The sequence below is a fragment of the Sus scrofa genome, chromosome X (assembly GCF_054392235.1).
Source record: "Sus scrofa isolate SSC_HxYL_T2T_F1_AM1 chromosome X, Sscrofa_HxYL_maternal_Yorkshire_Landrace_v2.0, whole genome shotgun sequence".
Lineage (NCBI taxonomy): Eukaryota > Metazoa > Chordata > Mammalia > Artiodactyla > Suidae > Sus > Sus scrofa.
The window spans coordinates 92,137,542-92,159,216 of record NC_139401.1 but is presented as its reverse complement, the minus strand read 5'-3'; the positions used below and the strand labels follow the sequence as shown (position 1 = coordinate 92,159,216).

The following is a 21,675-nucleotide window of genomic DNA, read 5'->3' as shown; positions in this document are numbered from 1 at the left end:
AAATGTAGTTCAAAGTCCTCTTCGGATTTATGTTCTTTTATGCCTATTTTATGGAGGAGGAAAGTGAGACACATAGAAATTAAGTAATTTGCTCAAGGTTGCACAAACTAATAATTAAGCTCCTGAGTGCTTAATTGGTTCCTTATTTTACTTGGATAGAATGCTTTTTGGGGTGGTTAAGAGACTTTCACTTGTTAAATTGTATATTGTACTGAATATCATAGAATAGCATATTTACCCAAAGTTCATTTTTGCCTTTTATGTTGATATAAAAATTAATTCAAGAAATGCTTGTTGGAATTTAAAAATCTATACTATGAATCCTTTATGATGGAAATACACATATGATGTACAGCTGTCTGAGAAATATATTTAAAAATTTTAAGATTAGGTAAGCAACAATATAAAAAATTTAATGTTCAATAAAGCTAGTTTTCAAAGTATAAAAAAAGACATGCTTGTTGGTTAAGTGACCAATGGATAACCTCTTCCAGCATTTTTTTCTCAATGCAGCTTCAAGTTTGCTTCCTCCTCCTATAATTATGTTTGCAACAGTTTCAGCTTCCATTGTCTTAAGAACCAAATTGCAAAGAACTGACCTTTTTGATTTTCACTCTCCCAACCCATTCCTTCCAACAGCAACAAAACTTGTCGCTTTCATTAAAGGGGGTTTTATCCTCTAAATAAAAGCAGTGTGAGTGGATATTACACAGCTTATCTTCAAATGAGGGCCATGTGGAGGGCATGGACATGCCTAAATACAGGACAATGATGGGATTAATTTTCTTTGCCATACGCCGCTCTCTTTCTTTCTCTTGCCTACTCGCCACCCCCATTTACTCTAGATACTTGGGTTCCCTATCCTGACTCTTGGCTGTTTGGTGCTCATGTGGCAATTAGATTTGCCATCACCTGTCCTATCTTCTCCTCTACCAAGCTCTGAGCTCCTTGAAACCAAAAGCTGCTTCTGAGAGCCTGGCAAAATTCATGTATGACATGTAGTCATCTGAAAGGAATTTGCTATTTTGTTAGCTAGACAGCTATTGTGTTTCCTTTCCCAGGCACTTTCAGTTGAAGTGATTTCAGAAGGCCCTAAGGAATGGTGAGAATGGTGAGGATTTCTGGTAGACTGGCAGGAGGGCAGAGGGGGTGTGTTTGGACATTTTTCAGCTTATACAATGGTTCAATGAGTGTAGTACTTTAGTGTTGGAGGTAAGATCCACTTTTCTAGGACTTGCAGTTACCTCTGTGTCAGCATTTCCCTGGGTCCCTACCTCCTAAGACTGCCTCCCCTCAAACCCCTCCCTCAACCTCTGGATGCTCTTCAGCTGGTTTCTCATCTCTTTCATCTGGCAGGTATTCTGCATCTGCTTTTGTAAAACCGTTGCTCAGGCAGTCTACTGTAACCAGATTAGACAGTGGTGTTTTAATGATAGCTGAGACAGGGGTTTGCCTGCAAACTTCATGTTTCACATGAAAGGCTTTGGCACCCCCTGTGGACTGCCCTTCACCCTGTTTTAAGCATAAAACTTGTTTGCCTTTATATCTGTGATACAACAAAGGCCTTCCTATATAACCAGTGCTGAGCAAAATGTCTTAAAACAAAGGGAAGACTTTAAATCCACAGTGGGGATTACCTTGTTGCATTTCCATATCTATGGAATAAATATTTTAACATGTTAAATATCTACTACTAATAAAAATACCTTTGAACTTCCAGTCAATTTGATGGGCACACAGTTGTGTCCACTGGGGAATGGGAAGCAATTACTTTCTGTAAAGATTTTGGGTCATGCTGTGTCTTCCCTAAGAGGTTGCATGGTCTGTAGCCAGGCATATTCTGGTGGATGTTTGTGTTAAGTTCATCTTGGTCTGCCCAGGAGAGCTGCCTCCACAGACTCCCCAGGCCCCCAAGGATGTGGCAGGCATTCCTCAGGCTGTTGCCCCACTATAACTTTGGTTTCTGATTCATTCATTGCCTCTTGCCAGTAGAAAAATTCCTCCTATAAGTAAAATAATTTGGCTCTTTTCATGAATCATCTCCATAACCCTTTTAATCTTTTTTTTTGTGCATTGCAGACTGAAAACTATTCTTTTGACTCCAACTACGTGAACAGCCGAGCTCATTTAATTAAAAGGTATGTTGGTTTGCTTGTCTATTTCTACAACTAAGCTTGATTTAATATAAAAAAAAGAAGATTAAATAGTTTTAATGATGCCCTTTTCAGATTTTAAAATGAAAATACCTATCTGCTTAGTGTAGAAAATTAGGAAAATTCATAAAAGCATAAAAAAACTAAATAAGAAACTCTGGTAATTCCGTGACCCAATCAGTGTTGGCATTTTGTCATGTTTCTTTACATTAATGTACACACAATTACCAAAGTAAAATTGGGATCATTTTAAAACACAGTTTTATGTGATAATTTAGAAATTTAATATTAAAATGTTCTCCTATGGAACTTCTAGTGAATTTCAAGATGGCTGCTATTTTGACAACTTTGAAATCGTTTTAAGGCTACTTTAATGGCAGATAAACCGATTCCTTATCTTTTAAAAACTTTATAGATGAGAGAATGAAAGAAAAGATATTTGCCTAATTCAATAAATTTTAAAATATTTACACGTGTTTCCAATGAAGAGTTGTGGTTTGTGTGAATGGTTGGTCGTAACCCAGTTATCCATGGAGGCACAATGTATGTGATGCCCAAGGCAGGCAAAACAAGGGGTTCAGGGAGTCCTCTAAGCAGAGAACTTCTGCAGAAAAACCGGTACTGACCATTCAGGTGATGCCTTTATTACTGTTTGATGCAAGTGTCCTCTTGAATGGTCCAGTGGTTATTCTGCAGCTAAAATTGAACACTGTGTGTTGAAATAATAGAAATGAAGGGTAGGATTTGAGGAATAAACTAGTTTGTTGTACAGACGACTTTAAATCATATCTAATTTAATCTATGATGCTGCAATAACCCCCTGAAAACAAGCTAGGTTTATCTGTATTGATCTGGAATTGCTTGTGACCTTAAGTGATGATCGTTAATTATCCGAGTGTGGATAGCCCAGTATTAGCAGTCATTCTGTTGTTTGAATTTTTATTTATTTATTTTTTTTGAGGTGTTGGGAGGAATCCACTTTGAATATTTTCTTGGCTCAGAGAATAAAAACAAAAGTTGAGGAATTCAAAATCATTTGACTGATTTGTTTTAGGAGGGGAAAAAAACTCTCTTTTTTTGTGCACTGACTAGAGTAACTTTGAAGCAGCAGTTTGCTTTGTTTTCTGCTTCAGAATTGATATTTAAAAGCTCCTTTTTTTTTTAAACTTCTGGTAAAAACAGTGACTTGCCTTATCCTCACAGGTCTCTTGGGCTAGCTCTGGGTACCTGGGAATTCTGTGATTAGGTTAAACTCATAGCATGAGCCTGATTTTCATAGCATGGCAGAAATCTAAGGCTCCTGGGGACCTTCACTGTCTTAGGTCAGACCTGAACTGATGAGATGAAGACTTATGTTCAAACATTTAGCTTTTGGGATACATGTATTTCCACAGCAACTTTGGGACTCCCTAGAACTTTTGATTTTGATTAATTACTTTTTATGTTTCTGTTTACACACATGTATACAGAAAAGGCACAAACTGGACTTAATAGGCTCTCAGTGGAAAAATCTCCTGATGTTGCCTGATATCAAAGATAGTGGCTTTTTACCAGAGACCACCTTGATTAAGAGGAAACACCTGAAAGCTCAGGGACACGCCATTTTTGCCGGGTTCTGTTTTTGGAACCTTGAAGGCTTTGGAAAACCACAAAGGCCTTGGAATTTATAGGATCAGCTAAACTTAGACAAAGCACAATACCTGGAAAGACACAGGGAATCTTTTGTGCTATGCTTTTTTTTTTTTTTTTTTTTTGGGAGTTGTAACCATTTTGAATGTAAAATGTTTGGAAAATGTTAAGAGAGTGGTGACTAACATCAGGTGATAAAGCCACAAAAACTGTTCAAATAGCTCACAGTGATACTTGAAAGGCGTTTCACTGTGTGGTTTCTTGAGGATCCATTTACATGCATGGAAAAAGCTCCTGGCCAGGAAATTCTGAATCTGATTATCAGTTTTAATTTTATTATCAAGTCCCTGTTTCTTTAAATGCCAACCCAATTTAAGGCCAAAAGTTGGCCTAAAACTTTTTTCGAATCCATTTTCTCTTCCTCTACTCATTTTCTACCCATCCAAGGATGCTTCTTGGACTTTTCTTTTTGGCATTCACCAGCAGTTGTTAATGTCTTCCATGCTGGCTTCTTTTTCCCTCTCTCATCTATCTACCTCGGCTAAACCAATGGAAAGCCAGAGGGCAAGGGGGTTTTCATAGCACAAATCAAGGTTTAGAAGGATGAAGAGTAGATCCTGAAGGGAAATGAAAGATATATGATGCTTTCCCCATAACCTTCTGCACTGAGGAATCTAGTGTTAAAAAACTGTAGTCTTTTATTTTTCCTGAATGTCACCTGTAACCTGCAGGTGTACCCAAGGCTTATGTCAGAATCCCAGATTAACAAGCCAAGACAGTTTAGGATTATTTTCTGGTGTTTTGCTTTTTTTTTTTTTTGGCCGTGCCTGAAGGATGTGGAAGTTCCCAGGCCAGGGATTGAACCCGAGCCACAACAGTGACAACTGCTGGATCCTTAACCTGCTGAGCCACCAGGGAACTCTCAAGTTCAGAATTACTTTCTGGATGGGCTTCCTTCCTGCTTTGTTTGTTTCCTTGCTATCATCTCAGAGCAAGGAAAGCCAGCAGTGGTACTTTACCACTGCTGCAACATGGTCTTTCCTCATGCCGGTTTTCTGTCCTGCTGTCTGATATCCGCTCCTGTGGTGCTTTTTGAGCAGTATCAAGGCTGTAGCTCAAAGAAAATAAAACAGGAAATGAACATGGTACTGAAGCAGTGTGGAAAAAAAAAGATGAGCATTGGGCCCTAAACCATGCATAGGGCTTTCCTTTTCCACCCAAATTGTCCTGGGGTTTTACAGCACCTGGCATGGTGCCATGTCTATAAATGCTGGTACATGTTTATTGAATGAATGGATAGATGAAAGAAGTTGAGAGAAACCTCAGCATTTTTCCATTGAAAACTAGCTTTAAAGGTCCCTTTAAGCCAGCCATTCCAGGCCTTTTTTTTTTGTTTTTTTTTTCCCACTGTACAGCAAGGGGGTCAGGTTATCCTTACATGTATACATTGCAGTTACAGTTTTTTCCCCCACCCTTTGTTCTGTTGCGACATGAGTATCTAGACATAGTTCTCAATGCTATTCAGCAGGATCTCCTTGTAAATCTATTCTAAGTTGTGTCTGATAAGCCCAAGCTCCCGATCCCTCCCACTCCCTCCCCCTCCCATCAGGCAACCACAAGTCTCTTCTCCAAGTCCATGATTTTCTTTTCTGAGGAGATGTTCATTTGTGCTGGATATTAGATTCCAGTTATAAGTGATATCATATGGTATTTGTCTTTGTCTTTCCGGCTCATTTCACTCAGTATGAGATTCTCTAGTTCCATCCATGTTGCTGCAAATGGCATTATGTTATTCTTTTTTATGGCTGAGTAGTATTCCATTGTGTATACATACCACATCTTCCAAATCCAATCCTATGTTGATGGACATTTGGGAAACACTCTGACATCAACATCATGAATATTTTCTCAGGTCAGTCTCCCAAAGCAATAGAAATTAGAGCAAAAATAAACCCATGGGACCTCATCAAACTGAAAAGCTTTTGCACAGCAAAGGAAACCCAAAAGAAAACAAAAAGACAACTTACAGAATGGGAGAAAATAGTTTCAAATGATGCATCTGACAAGGGCTTAATCTCTAGAATATATAAACAACTTAGACAACTCAACAGCAAAAAAACCAATCAATCAATGGAAAAATGGGCAAAAGACCTGAATAGACATTTCTCCAAAGAAGATATACAGATGGCCAGCAAACACATGAAAAAATGCTCAACATCGCTGATTATAAGAGAAATGCCAATCAAAACTACCATGAGATACCACCTCACACCAGTCAGAATGGCCATCATTAATAAATCCACAAACAACAAGTGCTGGAGGGGCTGTGGAGAAAAGGGAACCCTCCTGCACTGTTGGTGGGAATGTCAACTGGTACAGTCACTATGGAGAACAGTTTGGAGATACCTTAGAAATCTATACATAGAACTTCCATATGACCCCACAATCCCACTCTTGGGCATCTATCCGGACAAAACTCTACTTAAAAGAGACACGTGCACCCGCATGTTCATTGCAGCACTATTCACAATAGCCAGGACATGGAAACAACCCAAATGTCCATCGACAGATGATTGGATTCGGAAGAGGTGGTATATATACACAATGGAATACTACTCAGCCATTCCAGGCCTTTAAATGTGCATGAGAATCACCTGGGAGGTTTGTTAAATGCAGAATCTCTAGCTCCATCCCTAGAGGATCTCCAGTTTTCACAAGTTCCCAAGGTGATTGTGATACAGATGGTCCAGGAGCCACTACAGGATTTTCCTTATGTTTCTTAAATACAGTTTGACTTTCGCTACCTTCTCATTTTTACTCTCAGAAGGTATTCCTTGGTATGTGGTGTAACCTACTGGGAAGATATGACCTGTTTCCTTTTAGATTATTCTACTTTTGGGAAAGATTTCCAGAGTCTTAAAGGGTAAATCCAAGTCAAAATGTTATTAATGTTCATTCATCAATAATTTTCTGAGTAACTATTATGTGCAGAGTCTTGTTCTAACTTTTTTTTCAAACAAATTTGTCTGTCCACCACCAGAGCAACTAATAGAAACATTGCAAACAGAACCCTAATTTATTGTTGCACGAAAGTTGGTGTGCAAGTTTTTCATCTCCCAAGAGGTACACAGGTAATAAAGCAAGTGAAATCAGCATTTTTTATGCCTGGCATAAATTGTTATTTGTTTTGGATGAGCGGCCGTTTACCAGGCTGTTTTACAATTTACAGCATCTTGCTTACTGAGTCTTAAACTGCCTTACAGAAATCCATTCATTAAGCTACTAAATGTCCTTACAAGATAAGAGTAAGTGGTGCTTAGTTTTTCAGACGGGCAAACTAATCTTTAAACAAGTTAACTATTCTGAGGTTTGGGGGAGGAGAGTTAATACCCCTTGCTTTTTCTTTAGAGAATATGTGACTTACACTCACTACAGTCCCTTAAACCCTAGTAGCCAATTCTTCACTCTTAATATTTCTTTTCTTCTACCTGAAAAAAACAAAAGTTCTGAGGTGGTTTATAATATTCAGATGCATATAGAAATGATGATGGAATTTTAAAAAGACAGATCCAAAACCAGTTAGGAGAAGCTAAATAGATATCCTTTGCATCTAACTCACTGCAATCAAACATTATATTTACTCTGAAGCTTTTGAGAAGCTGAAGCAAAACGGTAAGTATACCTGAGCATATAGTTCTCATTTTTCAGTAAAGGAAGGATACACATTGGACAGGAGAATTTTTTTCCTGTTCCTGAATTTTAGAAGAAATGAACATAGTGGACAATGTCTGACTATAAGTTACAGAAGATATAAAAACATTCTTTATATTTACATTTGCTATATCAGTCCTATAAAAAAACTATGGATGTACTATTTAAATGTAAAACAATGAAAGCATTATGATATATGAGAATAATGATCATATTAAACAATAACTGTTGAGCATTTGTATATACCTGGTACTTCATGTGAAGTATCTCATTGAGTCCTCAAAATGGCCTTGTGGGAGTTCCCGTCGTGGCGCAGTGGTTAACGAATCCGACTAGGAACCATGAGGTTGCGGGTTCGGTCCCTGCCCTTGCTCAGTGGGTTAATGATCCGGCGTTGCCGTGAGCTGTGGTGTAGGTTGCAGACGCGGCTCCGATCCAGCGTTGCTGTGGCTCTGGCGTAGGCTGGTGGCTGCAGCTCCGATTCAACCCCTAGCCTGGGAATCTCCATATGCCGCGGGAGTGGCCCAAGAAATAGCAAAAAAAAAATGGCCTTGTGAAGGAGGTTTTAGCAAATATATTTTATAGACAAGGAAATCAAGGCACAAAGCCATTAGCAGCTATCAGGCCCAGGGTCCCATAGACTAAGTGGCAGATTATGGATTATTGCTTGTTCTAATCACTCCAAGTTCAGTGCTCTTTCTACTATAGTCAGGAAATCTAACATGTTACAGGAGTAGAGATAAAGAACTTAGAGCAGTGGTTCTCAACTGGGGCTGATTTGGCAATATCTGGAGACAATTTGGGTATAACTTGTGGGAGGGGCACTGTTGGCATCTAGTCGGTGGAGTCTAGGGATGTTGCTAAACATCCTACAATGCACCGGACATCCCCACCCCCAACAAAGAATTATGCAGCCCCAAATGTCAATAATGCCAAAGTTGGGAAACCTTGCTCTAAGGAATTGTTAATTGCATTGTCCTTGTTCTATATCCCTCACCATCATATATCTCAAGAAAGTTTTGGCAACTGCTGAAATGCAGTCAATTCAGGGTTGAATTCTCTCGCTTAAGGTAATAATTTTGTTTTTTAAAAAATAACAATTTTGTATTGTTGTGGATTAAAGAAATTTTCATATGCATCAGATAGCAGAAATGCAGGTTGAAAAATTATTTGTTATAGACATGTTGGAGCCTGTAATGTCATCCAGGCAGGTCATTTCCTTTCTCCTGAGGTGCAGGGGTGTATGTGGGCAGGATCAAATTTTTTTCTAAAAAATAAACTTTGAATCTGTTCATGCTGTGGGATTAGTATTTACAGGAAGCCTCGAAATCTGTGCCATAAAGCTAGAGATGGTGACACACTTTAAAGCATGTGTTTCCAATTGGTCTTAATGACCATAAAAGACTCATAGGATGATTCGTTTTTGAATGAAACTGCATCCTGGTGGGTCCACAGGGCTGAGTAACTGCATGACATAATTTGGAGGAACTGAACGAGTTGCCCCATTGAGTGATTTTAGTTTTAATACAGTTGATACTCGGTTATTCTTTCTGAAAATAATTAGCAAACAGGTCAACGCTTCACCCGCTTCTGCCCTTCATTTTCTGATAATTATGGCTTTCCAGTTACTGCCCTTGTGATCTTTTCCTTTTCATATGCAGGGCAGCAAGCATTCTACATCTAGGTTGGTCATATGTTAAAAATCTGTTGTGATTCCTTTTGGCCAAGTGTGGAGAATGACAATGTAGCCATTGTGTCCATGGCATAGTTCTTTATATGTACTGAATGTTCTTATCAAAGCCTAGGAGAGTCAGGCCAGTGGATGTTCAAGGTTGAGCAGATCAAGTGAGTTTGCAGTGTCATCTCCACAGGGCTCCCTTTTCAGAGGTACAGTAGGTCTGCTGGGACTTGTCCTAATTCACAAGTGTGCTACTCTCCCTTGTTGAGACAACAACACATTTTCTTTGAGTATGCCTTTGCTGCCTCCTCACTGACTAGGGAATGGATTCACCATTCACTAGGTATTTCAGATGCATAATTTATGGTTCATGGTGCAGCACAGCTGCAGATTCTGTCAGGACACACAAAGTATTAGAAATAGCAGATGGGGCCTCTATGGATGCACCTTATGTGTTATTCCTATTTCATGAGAAATAGTGTGCGGTTCATGGACAGTAGGTTTAGTGCCTTGAATGGTGGATTGATTTAATCAGTACAAGAAAAATTTACTCACAAACTCTTGAGCTAAAAGTTGCTATGTTCTTAGCGTAACTACACTCCCAGTTTCATTAGAGCTCACTTTCTGGTTCTCACTTTTATCTCACATTTCCATGCACCAAGGCTTTCCTCTTCTTAGCTCCTACCTCTCCTGTTTTTCTTTGAATCTATCCCCCAGCCCTTTTCAGTTAAAATTGACTTGAGGTCTCAGATCCTGATTACCCTTTCTATTTTAATTGCATTACCTCAATGTCCGCCACTTTCATTTTGACAGTTGGTTAGTAGATATCTTTGGAGAGGCAGTATTCATAGGGCTTGTGTCCAGGCTCTGGGGCTGGACTGCCTGTGTTTTGTCTTAGATCTGCTACATTTTCACCAGCTGTGTGACACTGGACACATAATTTAACTTTCATGTGCCCTTTTTTTTTTTGACCTGTAAATGTAACTATTAATAGTACCTTTCTGTTATAGAGTTGCAATGCTTAAAAAAGTTCATTCATGTCAAGCACTTAGAACAGTGCTTCATGCCTACTGACTTCTCAGTAAACATTAGCTATTATTATTTTACTTTGTATAAGAAGAGAAAAAAATTCTGAAATGATGATATTTTTTGCAGGTGGTTGTTTCAGAGTTGTAGCTTCTTCTGCCTCGCCTGTAGTGATGCACTGAAGATAAGTGAATGAAAGTATTAGCTGCATCAGCATCCAATAGTGAGAACCTCTCTACAGTGTTAAGTGCCATGATCTTTAAACAGAAATTTCTCTTCCTCCTACCCTGTTGGACAATCCAGTCACTGTTGGCCTCACCACAGACCTGATGTCATCCTGGCTCTGAAAGAGTTTTTAAAAGTCAGGCCTATCACAGTGTTATAATTTTATCATTCTTTCTTCAACCCAGCAGCTCCACCTTCAAGGACTTAGAGGGCAACAGCCTGAAGGATAGCGGCCATGAGGAGAGCGACCAGACTGACAGTGAGCATGACGTCCAGCGCAGCCTGTATTGTGACACTGCTGTCAATGATGTGCTGAACACCAGTGTGACCTCCATGGGATCTCAGATGCCTGACCATGGTAAGGGCTGATCAGACTTAAGTTGCAACTATAGATTCCAAAGAACCCAGAACGTTTGGAGGATCACTGTAGTACTTTACCATAATGAGTATATTGTCAAGGTGTGCATTGTGCTCATGCCTTAGCAGCATCTATAGGCTTTTGAGATGTCCTGACACTAGTCCAGATTCTTCTTCACCTTTCCCAAGCTGATCCTCTAGGATTGTATAATGTTCAGGCATTTAAAAAGCTGACTACCTATACCCATTGCATACATACTCTTCAATCATAACTGTACTGAGCACGTAGGAAATGAGCAGATGCCTTCTCACCAGGAACAAATGCCTTTTGGCTTTAGTACATGAATTTGACTGAGCGATTGAGTTGCAGAGAACACAGCACTAACAACACCAAAGGAGTGAGTTTTACTTCCATATCAGGCGGGTTAACTTCATCCAGAAAGGGACTCTGTTCTCTGACCACAGATTGCATACACTTTACTGAGGGGAGAGAGTACAAAACTTCCCATTTTGTCTATGAGGCTGCAATGCCAAATCTATCTAGCTTCCATGCAAATGCATGCCATTGGTCATAGGATAGACCAGGGTAAGAGAACACGTCTGCCTTAATGTAACAGTCTGTGTATGTAAAAAACGCCCCAAAGCTCATGTCAGGAGCAGCATCCTCATGTATGAAGAAGAGTCTATTTTTGTGGACTCAGCCACACATGCTTTAACAAGAGGAGCTATTTAAAACTGTGCCAGGCATAAACTAGGATATAAAAACATTAGCAACATTCAGCTAAGGCAGAATGTTCAGATGGACTTGGGCACAAACGTCATTTTCAATGTTTTACTGATGCAAACATGCTAGGCAAACAGCCTGTCTTTTTCAATTAAGAACTATGAATTCAGCTTGGTGTTTAGGCTCAGTGAAGCTTCAGAATGCTTGGCTATGTCTTGAGAGAGGCTAGACGCAAGCTCAGCTGGAAGTCCCACTGCTAAAAGACTTAAAGATGAGAAAACAAAATATGGTGATTATGCGCTGGTCTTCAGCTGTTTCATTTCACTGTAAACATCATTTTTTTTTTTTTGGTCTCGTAAATGAATCCAAAGGAAAAAAATGCACGATCCACAAAACAAAATGTTTTCTATGGGAAAAAAAAGTTAGTCACTTTAGATTCTATTAAACTGTTTAATCCATCCCCTCCCCAGCAGACCCAAGTGTCAAAGTCTATAATGTATAGAAGTCACTAGCGATTGTGCACTGCTCTCCTCCCTAATTGGAGAGTGGTGACATCCGCAGAGATAATATACTACTTTCTGGGCAACCTTACTAAGACGAAAGATGAAAAAATTAAACATTTATATAACTGAAACAGAGATTATTTAATTCTCCGAGGATTAGCTACATGTCACAGGATACCAACTGATATGTATCATTTACTAGTCACTGTGTCTCAAAGAAATGCTTTTTCATTTATATCAGAAAAGATTTTAGTCAGATGCTCTCTAAAATGAAATGACTTCAGGAAAAGAAATAGTCGTAATTGATTCTCACTTTGTACCTTGCTAGAACAACATCTGTTTTGGCTTTTTTGTCACATATTTCTAGGAAAACAATATTAGTGGACTGAAGCTCATTTTTCTGGGAGAGTGTTTCGTACAAATGGGATATATGGTATATATATTACTGTAGGTTGTATAATAATGAAATTCTAAAAGATATGTGTGGCTTTATTTCCAAGACTCTCCTATGTTTAAGATGGGGATCTCTCTCTCTCTCTCTCACACACACATGTACACACACTTTTTGCTGTTCTGTTTTGGTAACACTTTTACATTTTGTTTCTCAATATTCTGTTCTCCTGTATGTATCCACATTTTTTCCCATTATTCTAGCCACAGCTAAGCCTTGAACCAACTCTTAGGTTTATTTTATTTTTTCAATCTGGTTGAGTCATTAAAATTTAGATACAAAGGTAATTCAGGTCTTGCTTGAGTTACATCTTTGGCTCTACCATATGGTATCCTACCCAGTACTACTGAGCTTTACAGAATGGTACTTAATTGATGTATCCCAAATCAACTCTAGGCTAGCCACACAGATGGTGTCACCAGTTCACTTGGGTTGAATATTGCTACCTCTAATAATAGCAAAAATTTCAAAAATTAACATTTTATAGCATTTTACTGTCTCAAATCTGGATTCACATAGTTGTTTCTCATTTTATCCTAAAGTCCAGTGGTTGAAAGGCAATCACTGAATGAACTTATCGTGCCTGATCTTGTAACCATTTTAGTTACATAACCAGTAATCATAACTAATGTGGTTCTAGTTAGATTTGTTCCAGGGTGATATGGTACTGTTGATTCTGGGGACTACTGAGTTAGGAAGATGAAGAGGGAAAGTGGAATCTCCTCTATACTCAGACCTGCCCTGAATGTCTGAAAGATTCCTTGAGGGAAAAAAAAAAAGATCCCAGGTCTCTTTGGTTCATTGATACTGTGATAATGCATCTCAAACCCAAGTGCCCTGAAATCCTAATGGTTCCAGGACTGAACTATTCTTGAGGTTTGAGTGGATGTCTCTGGAGAAGAGCAAAGGTTATAATGACCTTCTGAGACTAACTCTGCTCTTAATATTATTTCTTCTGGTCCTGTCAGAATTGCTCCAAAGTTGGGCCAGTTATACCCAATTGAGTACATCTTACACTTGTTTTGAGTCTGGCGCACCTTGGATTTTATATCTGTAGCTCTTTCTATGATGTTTCTAATCTGGATATTAGCACATCTTTTTTTGCATATACATGGACATATGAATGATGGAGAATCTCAGGATTTTCAAAATGAAGATATTTTATGCATCTGTTAATTTTTCCTTGACCAGGAACAGGTTGTTCAATGAGCTAATATCGTGTTGCCAGTGTTTGAGGAAAAGGTACAAAGTGTATTTTGCTCCTTGCTCTCTTATACACTTGAGCCCTGTGCTTCTTCACATTGCCAAAGCTTTCTTGGGCTTTATTCTTATAACTGTACTGTAGCTGAAGAATGCTCAGTGTGAATGTCAATTGTGATTTGTGACTCTCAGATCTTTTAATTTTCAGTAACCCTCCTCTAAGGACATTCCTAGAGGTGGGAACCCAGAATCACTACAGTCAACCAAAGAAAGAAAGTCTGGAAGAGTTTTGTACTCGAAGGGCAAAAGTCTGAGCTTAGACACTTGACTTTGCATTGTGTTTTGATCACGTCTGTGAGTTGGGTCAGGGCAGAGATAAGAGGGAGTGACAGGAATCTCTGATTTTAGGATTATTGTCAATCCTGGTATCAGCCTTGACATGCCTAAAACCAGGTCAGTGGGTTGATGAACTGGCTGAGCTGAATTTCCTGGTTGCCAGCTAACTGAATTACATTTATCATCTGCAGTGCCTTTAAATTAATACGCCTCAGCTTGTTCTCAGTACCGTAGCTCTTGTCATGGCTTCCCAGAAAAGAAAGTAACAGAGCATTCTTTATCCTGTACTTTCTACTGGCAGATGGCACTTTTTGGAATGCTATCTCTCTATAGCTCTCAGAGTGTCTTGTGAACAAGTAAGTGTCACTCAGCAGATTTTTATCACCTGATTTAGTTCCTGAGGTGATTTGGTGCTGAGCTGGGGAGTCACACTTAAATCTTTTAACCAATGCTTTCTCTCCCTAAATGTAAGTTGTTTGGTTAAAATTACCAATTGGCAGCGACAAAAATTTTGCCCTACAAAATTTCCACCAACAATCTCTAAGGAAAGTAGCCAAAATGTAGGGTGGTCACAGGTGCCAGAGGCTCATGGGTTTCCTGCATGATTGGGGGTATCACTGGGCTTCAGTCTCTTCCTATCAGGGTTATTTTTGGGTTGAATAGTACTGGGGTTAATAGACTTCTGTTTCCTCTTTCTTTGCCTGCCCATTTGTGCATACACAAACATGTAGTCCTGTTATGAAATTAGAGTTTATAGGTTCATGTCTTAGAACTGTGCATACAAGTCCCAAGCCCAACTAATCTGTTCCAAATCACACTCAAATCTCTCTTACCTTATTAATTATTGATTATAAATTCCTCAACTGAAACGATGACTTTCATTGCTCTAATGTGCACCTAATTTGGAGTTCACTATGACACTGAATTGGCTTCGCTCCTATGCCAGTTGATATCAAATAGAAGGAGCATACAGAAATTTGTGATAATATCTATCTGATTTTCATATTTAAAGCATCCCCATGCAATATAAGGATTGCTTTATTTCTGGAAGTGTAGGTTCTTCCACATTTTACTAAACTTGTTTGTTTGCTATTTCATCACCTGAATGTCATTTAACATGTTTATTGTGTAAAACCTGGATTTGAAGAACTTGCTCTATGCTTAATGCAACTGCTGTTGCAAATTAGCCGTGAAAATGTTCTGTAGGCTGCATACTATGCATAGTCTAGTTTCAAACACAGGTGTATATTAAGACATTTACACTTTCTACATTCTACCAACAATGTGTACTTTCATATCCTCTAGCCTTTTAATGAAACTATGATTCAGTGACTGAACATCCTTTCCTTATATCCTTTTACCTATCCCCCTGACTCACCTCTCACCTTACTAAATTTCCAAACACTCATTTCAATTAGTCTCTCAGCAAAATAGGAGTTCTCGATGGAGAATGTTTTGTGACATTGCAAAGCAATGTGCTGCTGGGCCCCAGAAATGGTAGCATGGACCAGATGTTCATAGAGTAATTGAAAATTCCATTTTATCAGAATAGCATTTGCTGTCAAAAAGTTTTATCTTTACTTCAACAAAGAGGTTGATTAGATCCCCCTGGACCCTAATTAGCATCTTTGAGGCTAGATATACTGTTTTGCAATTCATGTTGTTATTTCTCCCCTGGTTTTGTGAATATAGGCTCTTTTAATAATGTCTTCAGCCTATTGGAAATATACTGGGTAAAATGTTTAATTACTTGAACACAGTAATGTGTACATACACACTGTTTCTATACATACGACTTTCAGGTTTTTTCAATGCCTTGGGTATATAACATTCTAATGCCAGGCAGGAATAGTCCATGCATAGATATATATTGTTCATTCATTCGGCAGTTTTTTGAGTGCCTGCCATATGTCAGGCTCTGGGAATGTGTCAACTACTTCTGTCATTGAGTTATCATCTTTTTTGATTTTCCTTATCTGGGTTTTACTGGGGTTACCAAGGTCAGCTCAATGATGAAATGAATAATTTTCTGATTTACAAAATCATTATAAGAATAGAGCCTAGGATTAATTAAAACCTTATTAATATTGTGCCAATAAAGCAAAAGAAGCAGTAAAAGAAAACTGTTACAGTCAAGATCTTTTTTTTTTTTTTGACTATGGTGTACAACAACTTGATGTTCCCAGACCCAGACTAGGGATTGAACTTGGACCACAGCAGCAAAAGTGCCAAATCCTAACCACTGGACCACCAGGAAACTCCTAAGATCTTATTTTTAATAATAGTATCATGATTCTTCCTTGATATTCTAATTTGAACAATGTCACAGTGGTAAACATTTTCTTTTTAAATCTATCTGCTCTGAGATTGACATTCCTGCTTACTTTTAGTTACTGTCACTGTAAAATGGAAGGTTTAATCTCTGACATGTCCCATTACTCAATACCAAGTCTCCCTTTTCTGCTCACGTCCAGGACCTTTATCCATTCTCAGTGCAGCAGTGTCTGGATAGGTAGGAAGACAGGTGACAGGTGGACGCTTTTGTTTATTTCAACTACATTGCTGCACCAGATAATTGGACTCCTTCCAAAGCATTATTTACATCTTTTTTTTTTTTTTTGTCTTTTTGTTGTTGCTATTTCTTGGGCCGCTCCCGCGGCATATGGAGGTTCCCAGGCTAGGGGTTGAATCGGAACTGTAGCCACCGGCCTACGCCAGAGCCACAGCAACGCGGGATCCGAGCCGCGTCTGCAACCTACACCACAGCTCACGGCAACGCCGGATCGTTAACCCACTGAGCAAGGCCAGGGACCGAACCCGCAACCTCATGGTTCCTAGTCGGATTCGTTAACCACTGCGCCACGACGGGAACTCCTTTTTTTTTTTTTTTTTGTCTTTTTGTTGTTGCTATTTCTTGGCATTATTTACATCTTATTGGCAAGGTAGTTGCTAGAATAAAAAGTTGTCCTTAACTAAGGGAAAATCCATGGTGTTAGCAGTTGTTTGCTAGCATTATTTTGCACGGGCCCTTTGGTCACAGAATTCTTTTAGGACAGCTCTGTTCATCTGCTTTTAAATAGAAGCAGTATTCTTCTTTTTTTATATAATAATGTTTCCCTGATCCACTTGGAACTGTTATCTCATAGTCATTGTCTATTATAAATTTTATTATTAATAATTACCAGTGGTAAGGGATACATTATTCATCAAGAGAATAAATATCAAGGGCTTTCTTGACTGGTTGACACTAAGCATTTCTATATTTCTGAGCACTTGGAAAACACTGGAGAATGGAGCTATATAAAGGGAGTGCACTGAACAATTAAGAATTTCATTCTCTAGGAATTTATGGCCCAGTAGCACAAATGGTCCAGTATGGAATAGACTGCATAGGATCAGTGAATAAATTAATTAAGATTATTTGAGCTGGAAAGCAAAATGCATTTCAAAAGACACTTTGGTGTAAAGGGATCCTTTTGGAAGAATAGCGGAAGCCAGGCCCAACATAGTATGCAAGATAAATGTTTTATTTGGGCGATTTTCTAGGTGAATTTTTTCCAGTTGCTTCATGGTAAAGCAAGTTCTGTAGCCCACGATAAGTAGGGACACTGCCAATAGGACAACAGATGAGAAGCAAATAAGATGGTTTTATAGGACTAGATCATAGGGATTACTTCACATACTCAAAAAGTCCTTTGAAATATCAAAAGTATTATCTTCTTTGGGTCTTTAAATTATTTAAAATTATGTCCTGATGCTTAAAAACCACAAGTAAACTCCATCAGGATGGGAAAACATAAATCTGAACTTTACATTTAAATATTTACGAAGTATTTTTTCTGTTCATTTTCTTTTTAACCATTTCATTATGAAATAAATGTGAAGAATTAAGTCTAATCGTAATTTAAAAATCAATTTCAAGGACATCAAAATTATATTTTATTTATTATATAGGCAAAATACTTGTGAGATGGTTTTCCTCTCTTATTGTAGATGCTTTTTTTCATCCAAGGTCAGGTCTTTGCCCCAGGTATTTTTGGTCTCTGTCTTCACCAGATAGCTCATTGCCTGTTTGTTCATTTTCAGCCAAGAAAAGCTAATTTGACACATCCACTTGACAAGAAAATCTTTTCAATTTATCATCCTAAAAGACTCCCAATAAAACTTTCTCCCAATAAAACTCCAGCCATGGAAAAATCACCAAGCACCTGATTGGAAAAGGTTTGAACTGTCCTTTAGAGCCATCAGAAAAAGTTGCTTTTTAGAGACTTACACACAGCTTCAGGTGGTTGACAAAATAGTTGCTTTCGCATTTGGGCACAATGGAGCCCGCTCCCACCCCCCCAAACCATGTACACAGAATGCAAAGCAGTTCCTCATGGCTTGGGCTAAAGAGATGTCAGTTTCTAGAGTTGTTTTGGAGCAAATCCTTTAGGGCTAGACATTTGCGTGCAGGTGACAAAATCAGAAAGATGTTGTGGCTTTTAGGTTTTATGGTGAACACTGAACTTCACCCCCAAATGTGCAGGTCAAAGATCTACTGTTATGGTTGGAGGAATAGGCAAACTGGTAGGTAGCAGAGGTGATTCAAAAGGCACTGAATTCAGACGGGGCCAAAGGAGTTTATCAGAAAATAAACTCTGGATGAATTCATTCCAAGTTTTGTCTCATAAGAGACACTTTGTTTTTTGAGGGTTCCTGGTAATCAGAAATAATAGGTCTACCTCATTATTCTTTACCACAACATAGACAACAAACTTGTAAGATGTTAAATCTGAATAGACAACATCTTATCATTAGTTTTTTTTTTTTTTTTTTTTTTTTTTTTGTCTTTTTAGGGCCACACCTGCAGCATATGGAAGTTCCCAGGCTAGGAGTAGAATTGGAGCTGTAGCTGGCAGCCTATGCCACAGCCATAAACATGTCATATCCGAGCTGCGTTTGCGACCTACACCACAGCTCTCGGCAACACTGGATCCGCGACCCACTGAGCAATGCCAGGCATCGAACCTGAGTTCTCATGGATAGTAGTCAGATTCATTTCTGCTGAGCCACGATGGGAACTCCTCGTAAGCTTTTTTTTAATCTTAAAAATATCCACTTTCATGGCAAATGAGACTCTTTAGATTCCTGTCTTAGGTGAACAGAAAGATTTTCAATTTGGCAGAAGTTAAAACTTTAAAAACATGTTCATCTCCCTCTACTCCAGTTAGCTAAGCCTTATGTTCTTTTTAATTCATAGTCTAGTACCCAGACTCTAAGTCATGCAGAAGTGCAACAGTAATCTGTATGCTTTAAATAAAAGCATAATGTATTATGTTCCTTCCCTTTTAAATAGATAACTGTAAACAAACACTGCTGTTATCACCTGGAGAAACCTGGTAACCTTAGTCGATTATGGCAAGACAGCTTCCCAACCATGAGTTTGCAAATTCAAATCCGGTGCCAGAGAATCATTTTCCAATTTTTGCGTGGCCACCTTCTCCACCCTTCAGCTCATACAGTCTCTCTTTTCTCTCCTTAACTTGGATAATAATAGATGTTTGACCACTTTCTTCCCTCCTCTTTCACCCTGTGGAGTTTCCAACCTGTATGAACAATAGACTCTTTACTTTTTAATACATGGAAAAGGAGGAAGAGAGAAATGGTATAGGTTCCAAGATACTCAGACTGGTCAAACTGTTCCAAGACATCACCACCTGCTGTTTTTAATCATTAATGAGGCTGTCAGTTGCTCTAATCTGGGAGGTGAACCAAAAGAATGGTTTTGATTTTAATTTAATTTAAAAATCAGCTTATTGGGAAAAAAAAACGCCTCCAGCTTGTAAGAGTCAGGTTGCCCACTGTTGATAAACTAAAGCAAGTCAGATGCAGACGCTGAACCATCATTCATATGCAAACGTGAACTGTTTTTAATTGGGGGAACTATCACTAGCTAGAAAATTTAGTCCTTTTAATTCAAGGAGCCATTTTATTCAGAGACATGCTTCATATAAATATCTGTTCCATTTTTTTTTTCTGGAAGAAAAACTGATGCACTGAGAATTTAAAGACTATTAATATTGGAACACAAATAATTGGCAAAGTCCAGAGTGAAGCCCAAAGTGCAAATTCTTTTGCTTGACTCACTGCCCATCAAAACTGTACATCTTAGAAGTTGAGTGATTATCTGTGAGTTTCCTGTTAAGTTTGGGTTTTCTTACAATGGGTGAACTTGCTTAGTGGCAAAATGAGAATTTAGAAATACAGTGCCTATGCCCAAAGTGGATCTTAAAGACCTGGAGCCAGACTTTTTTTTGTGCCAACTGTCAACTTAGAAGGTTTCATTATGCCTTTCGGAGCTTCACCAAACATTTTCAGACTTATAATTGATGTCAACTGAAATTGAAGGCAAAGAAAACCTGCCTTATTTGGCTGCAGAAAACATTACCTTACTGTTGGGCCCTAGTTAGCTGTAGGGTAGGTGTATCAAATCACACTCGCCTTCTGCTAACACAGCAAGTGAGCATTTTCTGAATTCAGCTGATAATCAATCTATGCAGCTAATGAATCTGCAAACAGACTGAGCTGCTGGAGCTGGCACCAGCAAACCATTCCAAACTAACCATCTCTTATTAACCTTTTGGTGTTTCCTTTGTGACACTAATTAGAGACTCATAAAACTATCGGCTTTGGATCTTTGGTTTAAAATCCAATTTTCAAAGAAACACAGTCTACTTGAAGGTTTCCATTAGTATGGTGTTTCCCCTCATGGAGGAAAATGACTGACTTGCCATTTAAGTAAGTTTTGCCTGATTAATCTGTAAAGTCCCAGTAATTAAAATGCTGGAAAAGTTGCTTCTGTAGTTGGTATAGTTTATAATGTTCTCCAGACTCCAGTGGTACTGAAGTGGGCAGCAGATGTTTCTACCAACTTTATATGTTGATGGTCTGAAGGTACCCACTTCCAGCCTGTAGCCCTGTCTGCAGACTCCCTGTCTGCCTTCTGCTTTGGACTAAATTCCTCTTGATTGCCTAAGGGTGTTAGAGGTGTATTTTGCTTCCTTTCTACAGGATGAGCCAAGGAATGAGCTTTGTACTGTTGGGAGGGGGGAAGTCTTCTTTATTTAAGAGCTGTTTAGCTCAAGATGATAGGTTACCAAGTGGGTTTAACCAGCATTCAAACTATTATACATTTTCATGAGGAAGATGAAGGAGGAACATTCTTTTCTGCTCTTGTCCTTCATCCTGCTTCCTTTTAGATAGTTTCCACACCCAGAAGTAAGTGTCGTTGAGCCAAGAACATTTTGAGATAAGTGTTCCACACCTGTTGGACTCATGGCTTCATCCTGTGCTTTTGTTTATCCATCTACAGCACCTGGAAGTGCCTCGTTTCCCTCTCCTTTGTCCTAAAGAAAGATTATCTAAAATGAATAACTTGCATGATCCTAGGGGACAGAATCTCTAAATGAGGAATTGGCTGTCTATTAAATAAGTATGATTTACAAAGTTGGGCATTACTTTATTTAATTGAGGAAACTGGTACTTCTTCCAGGAGCCTAATGTTAATCATCTAGGACTTTTTAGAGATTAAAACACCTATATCAGACAGAAATCTAGGCACAGGACCTAATATTCTACTTGCAGCATTACTTGGAGCCCCTTTGGTATCTTAAGTTTCCACTTAATATAGAATGTTTAAA

General features: G+C 38.7%; 1 protein-coding gene across 2 annotated transcripts in view; it reads left to right on the top strand.

Annotated features, from left to right (window-relative positions):
* PCDH19 (protocadherin 19) overlaps positions 1–21,675 on the top strand; it is a 120,562-nt gene that overhangs the window by 70,756 nt on the left and 28,131 nt on the right. Inside the window, exons 3-4 of one of the 2 annotated variants that reach the window (XM_021079756.2) lie at positions 2,080–2,138; positions 10,611–10,780. In XM_021079756.2, coding sequence (XP_020935415.1) covers positions 2,080–2,138; positions 10,611–10,780 — 229 coding nt within the window. Of the gene's footprint in view, positions 1–2,079; positions 2,139–10,607; positions 10,781–21,675 lie in introns of both variants that reach the window. The other variant, XM_021079758.2, reaches the window with a different exon arrangement.